At 45.0% G+C, this 13759-nt stretch overlaps 1 protein-coding gene across 4 annotated transcripts in view; it reads right to left on the reverse strand.

Moving 5' to 3' along the window:
- DENND1B (DENN domain containing 1B) overlaps positions 1-13759 on the reverse strand; it is a 270500-nt gene that overhangs the window by 154775 nt on the left and 101966 nt on the right. For 3 of the 4 annotated variants that reach the window (XM_073571725.1, XM_073571723.1, XM_073571726.1), the window contains exons 8-9: positions 11590-11649; positions 5781-5834 (exon numbers count right to left, since the gene is read on the reverse strand). In XM_073571725.1, coding sequence (XP_073427826.1) covers positions 5781-5834; positions 11590-11649 — 114 coding nt within the window. The remainder of the gene's footprint in view (positions 1-5780; positions 5835-11589; positions 11650-13759) is intronic. The other variant, XM_073571724.1, reaches the window with a different exon arrangement.

A 13759-nucleotide genomic window follows, 5' to 3' on the forward strand; every position in this document is an offset into this window, starting at 1 on the left:
AGCTTTTCACCGAACAACCGATTGCCTTGAAAAGGCAATGAGGTCAAGGATTTTTTAGAGATAGAATCCGCTTTCCATAATCTCAGCCATAATGCTCGCCTTACGGCGATCGCATTTGCTGCTGCCACAGCAGAACACTCGGCCGCATCCAGAGCGGCGCCGACGAGATAATCACTCGCTCCTGATATCTGATTTGTCACCTCCAAGATTTCCGCGGGCAGATCCCTGTCTTGGAGGGCCCTATGCAGAGTGTCTGCCCATGAAACCATGGCCTTAGCCACCCAGGTAGCCGCAAAGGAGGGGGCCAGAGCCGACCCTGCTGCCTCATACACTGAGCGGGCAAGCCCCTCTATGAGGCGATCAGTTGGGTCCTTAATAGAACCGCTGGGTATCGACAATAGCGATCTTGATGCTAAACGTGACACCGGTGGGTCCACTACTGGCGACTCCACCCACCCTTTATGGAGTTCAGGAGGAAACGGATACTTTGCTTGCAGCGCCTTTTGCATTGCAAAGCGCTTATCCGGGTGTTCCCTATGTTTCTGGACTAGCTCCTCGAACTCCGGATGTGTGGCAAACCTTCTATGCGGACGCCTGGTTTTCTTGAAGGAGACCTTGTGACCTGAGGCCGTGGACACATCATCCTCGATCTCTAAAGTCTGGTTGACCGCCTCAATGAGTCTGTCCACCGAGTCCTGGTATCCCAGGCTTTCTGGATTCCAGGCTTCCTCCTCCTCCCCCTCGCCCTCGTCCTGATCGCTTCCTGAGCTTGGCGACAGGGAACGAGATGCCCTAAAAATCGCCGCCGACTCCCCAGAGGGCCCGGCCGACGGAGAACGAGCTCTCTTACCCTGAGCTTGTCTGGTGCTGGAGCGGCCCCTAACGGACGAAGGGTCCTGAGACGTGGACGAGCTGTCTTCCGCTGGCAGACCACCATCCTTGACCCTGCCCGGGCCCCGAAGGGACTCAATTGCCTTCGTAAGGGACATCATAGAATGCGATAAAGACACTGCCCATTCTGGGGGGTCCTGACCCCTGGGCTCTGCAACAATGGGGGGCTCCTGGGCTCACTCCGACTCACAGGCTTCGCAAAATTTACCCGGCTGCGCCTTAGGCAGCCTGACCCCACAGGAAACGCAAACAGCGTATAGGAAAGAGTGAGCTTTCCCTTTGCCAGACATATTGCAGGGTAGGGTAGGAGGAGGAGGGTAACCCCTTCCTTGACAACCAGTGCGGCACTCGAAACGGGGTTGCACTCACCCACCGGTAACGTCCCACCTCTTCCCGGGGTGCTCTGGACGCAGCGAAAACCCTGAGACGTGGACGAGCTGCTTCACGTGCCGTTACTCGCCGGGGGCACTGCGGTGCACTCTGGAGAGAGGCGGCGGGGCTTCCGACCGCACTCCGGCGAGGAAATGCGAGGAGGGGGAGGGGGGCGGGAGCCTCCGGTCACTGTGCGCGCCCGCCGCGCTCCCCGGGCCGCCGGAAGTCAGTGGGCGGGGCTTCCGGCCCCCACCGGAAGCGGCGGGCGGGCCTCGCGCGGAACTCGCGGCCCTCCCCATACAGCGGGGACCGCGGCCGCCGGCGGAGCTTCAGCCGTACTCCGGCGGGGACCTGCGAGGAGGGGGAGGGGGAGGGGGAGGGGGAGGAGGAGGGGGGCGCGCGCTCCCCGGTCACTGCACGCCCGCCGCGCCCCCCGGGCTGCCGGAAGTCAGTGGGCGGGGCTTCCGGCTACCACCGGAAGGGGCGGGCAGGCCTCGCGCGGCCTTGCGGATCTCCCCATACCGCGGGGACCGCGGCCGCCGGCGGGACTTCTGGCCGCACTCCGCATGTGGCCGTGAGAAAAAGTAACCCCGTCGGGCGGGGGAACAGACAGCCCCGCGGCGCATTCTGGGGGGTCCCGTTCCGGGGGGTGACCCTACAAAAAAAGGTGAGCCTGGCCGCCGGGGGGGCTCTCTTGGGGTGCTCTCAACCCCATCCCTGGGCGGGGAGGGGGAGGCTACTGGGGGTGGATGCTTCGATCCCCTGGCTCACCTGCGCCTCCAACTGCACCCCTGGTGTCACTACCTAGGGGTGGAAGGGGCAACCTGAAATCCCGCGTTGCAGGAGAGTAACAAAACGTGGAGTCCGTTGGGGATCGCCCATCACTCACACGTGCTCGCCCGTTGTAGTTCATGGGGAAATCGAATCCTCTTATCAGGATGCGTTGCCCCTCTTTACAAAATAAAAAAGAAAAATGGTTGTCTGGGGAAAAGTCCCAGATGTGTCCCTCGGTGCGGGAGAGAAAACACGTGGAGGACTACTCACACGTGGTCGCCCGTTGATGATTTGGGGAGATCGGACCCTCTCTATAGGATCCGTCGCCCCTGTCTTATCTTCAAAGAAAGGAAAAAAAAAAAAACCTAGTCTGGAGCTCCAGACTGCGTGTGCCTCCATCAGACACTAAGCAAAAACTGAGTAACGCCCGGTCTGGGGGCGAGGGTGTATGCGGCGGAGGAGGAGCTAACTCTTTTTTTGTATACTTAGTGTCAGCCTCCAGACGGCAGAAGCACACACCCACAGTCTCTGTGTCCCCCAATGAGACGAAGGAGAAAAAGATTTTTTTGTGTGTGTGGTTTTATTTTTCTATTATTGGGTTAGTAATGGGGTATTTGATAGACACCTCTCCATTACAAACCCGAGGGCTTGATGGCAACTGTGATTTCGTGTAGTCAACTCCATCTACCATTACCCCAATTGTCACCTTACCAGGGCAATTGGGAGAATCCTGAGGTGGCTGCAGGCTGGTATTTTTAGGCTGTGAAGGGCACAATAACCAGGTCCTTCCTAGCCTAAGCCTGCAGCTGTCTGCTTTATCTTGGCTGGTTATCAAAATGGAGGTGGCAACACGTCGGTTTTTTTCCATTTACTTATTTTTTAAAAAGTACAGTAAAATACATACACAAGACACTAATTAGATATCTATTTATTTACCTTATACCTATATTTCTCTATCTTTGCACATCTTTAACACCTAAACATCTGTCATTTTGTCTTTTGCATTCTATTTCAGTAGGTGGCACACGGATGCGGCACACGGACGTCACACACGTATGATGCACACATACACAGCTTTTCCAGTGTCGGAAATATAAGGATGCGTGAATGGGGCCTTACTGGTAGCTCAAAGGCTCTGGAAAAGTGACACCCCCACCTCCTTAAAACCAAAAATAAAATCAAGTAAAATCTAAGTTAAATCCAAAAGCCCCTCCTAATCCCTTCTAAACTCTACAGTGTGTCTAAACCACAATAGTGTAAGACACTACTGTAGCAGGAAGAAACCACTTAATTTACACAGTATGTGTCTCCAGAAGCAAATGCTGGGCACTAAGTATTGGGCACTAAACAGCCATATATGCAATTTTCACTCTGAAACATTCACTCCATGCTTTTATCTGGAAAACACAAAAATAGCAGATCAATTCACTGAAAATTATAATTTTCAGCATAAGGTCACATTGGGTTTTTTCTTCTGTTCTGGACTTGGAGGCTCAGCAAATGACATCCGCAAAGTAATCCAGAAAAATCTGCATTCCAAAACTCAAATGGTGCTCCTTCTTTGGGTTTACCTTGAGTGGTGAATGGTGATAATTCCAAAATTTGGCCGCTTGTGGGAAATTTTTGCTCTTCTGGAAACTCAGGGTCTCTTCTGCTAATAGCGCCCCAAAACTAGTCAATCAAAATATGAATTCCAAAAGCCAAATAGTGCTCTTTCCTTTCCGAGCGCCGAACCCCTCAAACAGTAGTGTACAGCCACATATGGGATATCACAGCATTGGGGAGAAATTGTGTAACAAATTGTGTGATGCATTTTGTCCTATTACCACTTGGGAAACACATAATTTTTGCTTTTCACATCCTAATATTACAAAATTCTGACAGTTCATAATGCTCACCACACCCATGGATAAATTTAATCAGGTGTTCAGCATCCAAAATAGGGTCACTTGTGTGGGGTTTCTGCTGTTTTGACACCTCAAGGACTTGTGACTCATCAAATAGCGCTTATTCTCTTCCACGCTTAACCCTGTGCCCAAATACCAGTTTTTGACCACAAATAGGATATTTCCACATTTGCGTGGTGTTGGGTAACAAATTGTGGGGTCCATTTTCTTCTATTACACATTGTAAAAACTAAACATTAGGGACTAAAGTAATATTATAGTGTAAAAATTTTTCATTCCATTTGCGTAAATTCCTGTGGCGCACTTGAAGAGGTAACAAATTTCCCTACAGCTGTTTTGAATAATTTGTGGGGTATAGCTTAAAAAATGGCATCGCTTTCGGATGCTTTCCAATCTGTAGGCCCCGCAAAGCCACTTTAAAACTGAATGGGTTTGTAAAAACAATACAATTTATATATTTCCTTGGTAAAATTGCTGCTGAATTTTAACCCCTGTAACATCTGAACAGAATAAGAGGATATATGAAAAATGATGCCGACATAAATTAGACATATGGGAAATGTTGATTTTTACCTAGTTTGTGTGGTATGACAATCTGGCTTAAGGGTGTAAACATTCAAAGTTTTAAAATTGCAAATTTGTCCACATTTTTATCATATTTCATATATTTTTATTATAAAAAATAAAACACAAAATATATCGATCTACATTTACTACTGACATCAAGTACAACGATACTTGATCAAACCATCTCGGAATAACTGGGATCTGTTGAAATATTCCAAAGTTATTGCCACATAAAGTGACACTGTTCAGAATTGAAAAAAAGGGTTTGGTCTCTAAGGACAAAATGTTATTCCTTCACTAGGGGGTTAAACATATATATTTGAGGTTTATGGTATCACAACTAATAAAATGAAGTTTTATTCCATCTGGGCATATATTCCATGGAAATTAGTCAAGTAAAAAAAAAGTCTTCTGAGGTTTTGCCAGTATACTCCCCTAAACCCTTCTCTTCCTTTATGCAGTTTCCAAAATTTATTTTCATTCAACACAAATATTTACATGAACTTTAATCAAATGAAATCTGTTAGAGTGTTTTGCTATGATCTAAGAGCAGCATGATGTAGGGGCTGAAAGTCTGATTACAGCGATGTGCCATTTATAATGCTGTGTGCTACTGTACCAATAAAATCAGTGTTTTATCAGCAGGAGATTATCACTTCAGGACTAGGTTTCTCGTGCATACTAGTCCAGCTCTGCCTTTACCACTGATTATCAGCTTTCTGTCGCTGTATAGTAAACACAGAAAGCAACCAATCAGTGGTATGGGCGGGGTTATACAGAGCTCAGCGTTCAGAGAACTGCTAGATTGGCAACAGAGAAAATAGTGATTGTATCAAAATGACAGCAAGCAGACTGACAAGTAATATATTACTGGAATAAGGGTCTCCGTCCTTACATCATGCTGCGCTTAGATTGCACAACAAAAATCTAGGAAGAGATTCCCTTTATATGGTCGTCCTGGCAGAGTACAGAGGGGGACACAACTTTCAAAAGGAGTTCTGGAAAACGTGGATCCTTTATAGGGGCGCTAAAATAATACCAATGGACGTAATAAAGCTCTTGTTAAAGTTGTCTCATATAAAACAGATTTTGTTGTATTGCTATCCAAATAACCGTCAATAATTGGATTGCTACCAGCAGGTCTTTCTCCGACACATGGGTGATGCTCTCTCTAATATAAAACAGAACGCGCAAAGTGATTAAGTTAACAAGTAAACAGGCTTGTTCAAGGAAAACAGACAAGTGGTTAAAACCCAATTAGATACATACACTTTCAGGGATTGTCGGCAGTCCGGTTACATCAGGAGTAATGAAGAACGAGTGCTAGGCGGGAGGGAAGGTCGAGAGAAAAGACAACACAGGTTAATTAGGATTTAACAAGAATCTTAGTTGGTATTTGGTGCAACGAAGAGGGAATAATGGGATTAATTTGTTTTGTGGTATGTGGACACAAAATGATTTCAGCATCTAATGATAGAAAATTAGTAGCACCTTCAATTTACAGTAATCAAGAGAGAAAGTGTCCAGGAAACGCTACGTCATTACTAGGAAAGAAGACTGGCTCTAATGTGTGCTCTTCATACAGTAGCAGCGGTCACTCACTTCAAGTACAATATAATGTAAAAAAAATCAAGTAAATTACAAGATATGACTGCACATAAATCAAGCAACTTTTATTAGTCATTATATAAACAATACAATAAAAACATGATTAAAAGTAGTGAATGGCAACGTCTAAAAACCGTGCCCAGTGAGATACAGAACATAAAAAAAATGCATCTAAAGGCAATAAATCTGCTCGCAGATCAAACAGAAAAGTGTATATGGCCCAATGAGTAAGTGACAACACAGAAACACATCATATAATGACCGATATGAAACAATAGAGTCTAGAAAATGATCCGAAAAGAAGTTAGGCTAATACCCATATGTGTGGTAAATAGTTCATATACCTAGTTATTAGGTATAGTATACAAGTGTCACTGACCAGGTGTACAGGAGGGAGAGAGATGTTATTACATACAATGGGGTATGGGAACATTCACAGGAGTCATCATGTTGGCGGATAAATATTCAAAGACATAAAAAGACCATAAAAAATGTAGCATATAATGTTCTGTGCTGCAGTACCTTTAAATGCCCAATGTGGGTTTCGCCGTGGCTTATTCAAAAGGCACCATGATTGCGAATACTAATGATACCAATTTCTTTTCTAATCATTTTCTAGACACTATTATTTCATATCGGTCATTATATTTTCTATTACCGTGTTGTCACTTACTCATATACACTTTCTATTTGATCTACAAGCACATTTATTACCTTTCTAGATGCTTTTTTATATTATGCACCTTGTTGGGCACAGTCTTTAGATGTTGTCAGCCACTATTTTTTATTGTTTTTTTTTTTTATTCCTTATATCACGACTAATAAAACATATGTGCAGTCATATTTAGTAGATTTTTGCTCATATATATATATATATATATATATATATATATATATATATATATATATATATATATATATATATACACTCACTGGCCACTTTATTAGGTACACCTGTCCAACTGTGTGTTAAGACTTAATTTCTAATCAGCCAATCACATGGCGGCAACTCAGTGCATTTAGGCATGTAGACATGGTCAAGACAATCTCCTGCAGTTCAAACCGAGCATCAGTATGGGGAAGAAAGGTGATTTGAGTGCCTTTGAACGTGGCATGATTGTTGGTGCCAGAAGGGCTGGTCTGAGTATTTCAGAAACTGCTGATCTACTGGGATTTTCACGCACAACCATCTCTAGGGTTTACAGAGAATGGTCCGAAAAAGAAAAAAAATCCAGTGAGCGGCAGTTCTGTGGCCGGAAATGCCATGTTGATGCCAGAGGTCAGAGGAGAATGGGCAGACTGGTTCGAGCTGATAGAAAGGCAACAGTGACTCAAATTGCCACCCGTTACAACCAAGGTAGGCAGAAGAGCATCTCTGAACGCACAGTGCGTCGAACTTTGAGGCAGATGGGCTACAGCAGCAGAAGACCACACTGGGTACCACTCCTCTCAGCTAAGAACAGGAAACTGAGGCTACAATTTGCACAAGCTCATCGAAATTGGACAGTAGAAGATTTGAAAAACGTTGCCTCGTCTGATGAGTCTCGATTTCTGCTGCGACATTCGGATGGTAGGGTCAGAATTTGGCGTAAACAACATGAAAGCATGGATCCATCCTGCCTTGTATCAACGGTTCAGGCTGGTGGTGGTGGTGTCATGGTGTGGGGAATTTTTTCTGGGCACTCTTTGGGCCCCTTGGTACCAATTGAGCATCGTTGCAACGCCACAGCCTACCTGAGTATTGTTGCTGACCATGTCCATCCCTTTATGACCACAATGTACCCAACATCTGATGGCTACTTTCAGCAGGATAATGCGCCATGTCATAAAGCTCGAATCATCTCAGATTGGTTTCTTGAACATGACAATGAGTTTACTGTACTCAAATGGCCTCCTCAGTCACCAGATCTCAATCCAATAGAGCATCTTTGGGATGTGGTGGAACGGGAGATTCGCATCAGGGATGTGCAGCTGACAAATCTGCGCCAACTGTGTGATGCCATCATGTCAATATGGTCCAAAATCTCTGAGGAATGCTTCCAGCACCTTGTTGAATCTCTGCCACGAAGAATTGAGGCAGTTCTGAAGGCAAAAGGGGGTCCAACCCATTACTAGCATGGTGTACCTAATAAAGTGGCCAGTGAGTGTATATATATATATGTTCTGACTGCAGTTGTGGCCATTGATTAAAGTGGCCCATATGATTTGTTGCCATGTTTTATTGGTTTATATAATATACTTTCTGAAGAGCCCGGCGCTGCCCAGGCATAGTAACTAACTGTGGTTAGTTATAACAAATTATAATTATCCTCCATCCCATAGTCCCGTGTCCATATACCCATCATACATATCCACCATCCTATAGGCCCGTGCCCATATACCCATCATACATATCCTCCATCCCATAGGCCCGTGCCCATATACCCATCACACATCCTCCATCCCATAGTCCCATGCCCATATACCCATCATACATATCCTCCATCCCATAGTCGAGTGCCCATATACCCATCACACATCCTCCATCCCATAGTCGAGTGCCCATATACCCATCACACATCCTCCATCCCATAGTCCAATGCCCATATACCCATCATACATATTTGCCATCCCATAGTCGAGTGCCCATATACCCATCACACATCCTTCATCTCATAGTCCCATGCCCATATACCCATCATACATATCCTCCATCCCATAGTCCTGTGCCCATATACCCATCATACATATCCGCCATCCCATAGTCCCGCGCCCATATACCCGTCATACATATCCTCCATCCCATAGTCCAGTGCCCATATACCCATCACACATCCTCCATCCCATAGTCCAATGCCCATATACCCATCATACATATTTGCCATCCCATAGTCGAGTGCCCATATACCCATCACACATCCTTCATCTCATAGTCCCATGCCCATATACCCATCATACATATCCTCCATCCCATAGTCCTGTGCCCATATACTCATCATACATATCCGCCATCCCATAGTCCCGCGCCCATATACCCGTCATACATATCCTCCATCCCATAGTCCAGTGCCCATATACCCATCACAAATCCTCCATCCCATAGTCCCGTGCCCATATACCCGTCATACATATCCTCCATCCCATAGTCCAGTGCCCATATACCCATCACACATCCTCCATCCCATAGTCCCGTGCCCATATACCCATCATACATATCCTCCATCCCATAGTCCTGTGCCCATATACCAATCATACATATCCGCCATCCCATAGACCCGCGCCCATATACCCGTCATACATATCCTCCATCCCATAGTCCAGTGCCCATATACCCATCATACATATCCTCCATCCCATAGTCCCGTGCCCATATACCCGTCATACATATCCTCCATCCCATAGTCCAGTGCCCATATACCCATCACACATCCTCCATCCCATAGTCCAGTGCCCATATACCCATCACACATCCTCCATCCCATAGTCAACCATTATGACATCATAATGAGCGGCGGGGCTTGCAACCTATGATGACATCAGCGTCGCCATGGCAACCATTATGACATCATGAGGGGCGGGGCTTGATACACACACACTGTTTCCCCTTTATGTAGATAGGGGCATTATGACATCATAATGAGGGGCGGGGCTTGACAGGCACACACTTTTTTCCCATTATGTAGATAGGGGCAAAATTGTTTGGTAAATTGGAACGCGCTGGGTTAAAATTTCACCTCACAACATAGCTTAGGACGCTCTCGGGGTCCAGACGTGTGACTGTGCCAAATTTTGTGGCTGTAGCTGCGACGGTGCGGATGCCAATCCCGGACACACACATACACACTTTGAGCTTTATATATATATATATATATATATATATATATATATATATATATATATATATATATATATATATACGGTATATATATATATATATATATATATATATATATATATATATATATATATATTCTCAACCTGTTATGTTTTTGTTCAAAATTAGCCTTCCGTACAAATGCTTCCTATAACTATGTCAGTATGTCAGTATATCTTTTAAATCAAAAACGCAAATAGTAAAGGGCGTTTGGAAATTTGCTCACAAAAGTAACATATGTAATAAGGCTGGGTGATCAATTGCTTTTGCTAACTCAAAATTTGGAACGGAACCCAAAGCAGGGGAATATTCCCTAATACTCGCTCTGGGAAAGTTTCTCTTCTCCCTTTAACTGGATTCTGTTGCCATGTTTTGAAAAAAAGAATATGTGAATTGCCTCTTCATAGAGGAAGAACAGTAGAACTCTAGCGCCACCTATTGGAAGTAGCAATACTAGAAGTCAATATTGTCCCTATAATGAGCCTTGCCATATGACTTGGGATAAATGGCAAGGCTAGTTAAAGGGTCGATATAGAAGTTTAGCACTGGTACTTCCAATAGGTGGTACAGGAGTTCTAGTCCTCTTCTTCTCTGAAGAGGCAATTTGTACATTTGATTTCCCTGTGGAGCATACATGGCGTACAAGTCTCCTCACTTTGATATGCCAGGCCTGGCTTGTCACTCTCCGCAAGGAGAAATGTTACCCCACAGATCCCAGTAAAAAAGAAAGAAACAGAACGTCAGAAAAGTTCAAATCTTTAATTCTACAATTGATCCAGATGAAGGTCAAAAATTTTGGTAAGGTAATGTGCCTTATATTAGGGAAAAAAATTCCTTCCCACTTCGAAGTAGGTAGTTCTCACGAATGAATCATCAGAGAGTTCAATGGTCTAGTCTTACTCCAGATAAGGATTCCATCTACATGAGATGAAAGTCAGCCAAATCGGCCAACCACCTATTGTACATAGAGACCTCCAGAAGAATCAGGCAACTTTGAAGGCAAATGCCCGATCCTTTTGTTTTCCCTCTTTCTCCACTTACACCACATTGACACTTGGCAGAGCGGGAGGCTCAGTGCAGTCTTTGAGATCAAACGGGCAGAGCCCAGGAAAAAAAGCATTTATAAAAAGAGTAAAAAAAAAAATGAGAGCGCGTTAAAAAACACAGGTTTGATGAAAATTTGTAAGAATGTACACCTCCGAAGTGAGTAATGGCACACTGGTTTGACATCAACGGTTTCCTCTAAATTGATGTGATAAATTCTGAAGAAAATTAATATTTGTCATGTTTTACAATGAAACGGTACGAATGCACACATGCCGATATTTCCTATAAGAGATTAGGAGATATAGGAGAAGAGCAAAATAAAAAAAAAGCTAAAGTAATTATCGTAATATAATTGTGATTGGAAAACAAAACTAATTTAATCTATTCTAAAGAGAAAAAGAGCATGATCACGTCAAAATCATTGGATTAATGCAGGAAAGTCGCCGGTTGGCTCAGTGAAGGGAAGAGCAGTAAATGCTTGCAGGAAGGGGATAGATTTGGCACCACAATTTTTAGGATTTGAGAAAGTGCTTTACTACAGAAGAAAACTCACCCTGACCTGTGACTTACCAGCTCAGGAGTGGACTGATTTTTAAAAAGAGGTTCACGTGATATAAACTGTAGTGGGTTCTTGTAAATGAGAAATTGTAGCCATTAGTAATTCTCTGCATTGTAAGGCTAATACACTATGTATACACAGATGTACATCTATCAGCGGAAACATATGATGCATGTGAATTAAAGGGGTATTCTGATTTCATCCCGTGCAGGTTATTTATCAGAACTTTATATACTTTATGCATCATCTTCTGACTGATTTCAAGACCTGCGCCTGCTGTCATTCAATAGGAAGCTACTTGGGATGAGTGAACAAATTCACAGGACCTGGGACCAGAGACGACGTTAGTATTTTGTGGTTGGTGGACAGGCTCCCTGCCGGCATCCTTGGCTCCTTTTTTGATCTGCTGGCGTCGTGCTAGGATAAAAATCACATGAGGAGCCAGACATGCCAACAGGTAAGAGGAGGTTTGCAGGGTTCCTGTCCAGCGGCCACAGGATAATGATATGGCTACTAAAGTGGGTCCTGAGATTCGGTGCACTCATGTCAAGACGCTTAATTTTATATTTTTTTATTGTAGAATCTGGTCTGGGTTGTGTGACGGATACACAGTTGTATAAATCTAGATACTCTATAGGATCAGTAATCAGTCCTGCGTGTCTAACACATGACAAGGACAGATTTAATTGCCATAGGTTAACAGTTGTTACAAAAAGCATATTGTAAAGCTGGAACAAAAAGCATATTGTAAAGCTGGAAAATATTCTATCATGTTACAAATAGTCTTTGTTTGCCAAAATCATAGTACTCATTTAAAAGTAAATCTGTCAGCAGGTTTCTGCTACCTTATCTAAGAGCAGTGTAACGTAGGCAAAGAGAAGCTGAATCCAACGATGTATCACTTAGATTACTGGGTGCAGGCGTTCTAACACAATCAGAGATTTTAGATTTAGAATGAAGCAGAGCTGTGAAAGCTAACCCCACCCACATCACAGCTAGCCCCGCCCACACAACAGCTAACCACATCACAGCTAACTCCACCCACAACGGGCTCTCTGTGTTCAATGTCTATAGACAGTGAGCTGCTTATCACAGGAGGGGGCGTTGCCAGATTAATGTAGTCAAACAATGTTAATCTCTTAGTGATAAATCCTTCATAGTTAAGGCCCCATCACACACAGCGAGATCGCTGATTTTGTGACGCATCAGCAATCTCACCAGCGATCTCGCTGTGTGTGGCACGCATCAGCGACCGCCCCCACCAGGTATCGCTCATCGTGCAGGAATGTTCTGGGCCGTTTTTTGATCGTTGGCAGCGGGAGAGCAAGGATCAGCGAGCTCCCAACGCTGTAAGCAGACGCTGGGAGCTGGTATCCAAGGTAAATATCGGGTAACTAAGCACACACGTCGCTTAGTTACCCGCTGTGTACCTTGGATACCAGCGTGCTGGGAGCTGGTATCCAAGGTATACAGTGGGTAACTAAGTGCCACGCGCGCTTAGTTACCTGATATTTACCTTGGATACGAGCGTCCAACGCGAGCGCGCAGGTATCCAAGGTACACAGCGGGTAACTAAGTGACGCGCTCGCTTAGTTACCCGATATTTACCTTGGATACCAGCGTCCTCGCTGGTCCTGATCGCTGGTGAAATCTGCCTGTTTGGCAGCTTACCAATGATCATGTAGCGAGGCACCAGCGATCCTGACAAGGTCATATCGTTGTCGGGATCGCTGGTCCATCTTTATGTGTGACGGGGACTTTAGTAAACATTATTAAGCACTGTGAAAAGTGACACATCTTTGAAATCTGTGTTTCAGCCTCTATAGGTACTGTCACACTTAGCGATGCACCAGCGATCCCGATCAGCGATATGACGCGGTCAGGATCGCTGGTACATCGCTAAGTGGTCGCTAGTGAGCTGCCACACAGGCAGATCTCACCAGTGACATCGCGGCGGTCGGGGGTCGCTACTTACCTGTCAGACGAGGCGATCCTGCGTCCTCCCGCCCGCGTCCACGCGTCGCTCGTCATCACAGCAGGACGCCCAGCAGGAAGCTGACGACGAGAAACAGTCCAGGATGTTCTCGCGCGATCAGCGATAACCAGCGGGGGAGCGGTCGGAGGTAAGTATCAGACATAGCAATATCGCTATAACGTCACAAAAACCAGTGACGTTACAGC

The sequence above is a fragment of the Dendrobates tinctorius genome, unplaced genomic scaffold, assembly GCF_039654945.1.
Source record: "Dendrobates tinctorius isolate UK_male_01 unplaced genomic scaffold, ASM3965494v1 ptg000029l, whole genome shotgun sequence".
Lineage (NCBI taxonomy): Eukaryota > Metazoa > Chordata > Amphibia > Anura > Dendrobatidae > Dendrobates > Dendrobates tinctorius.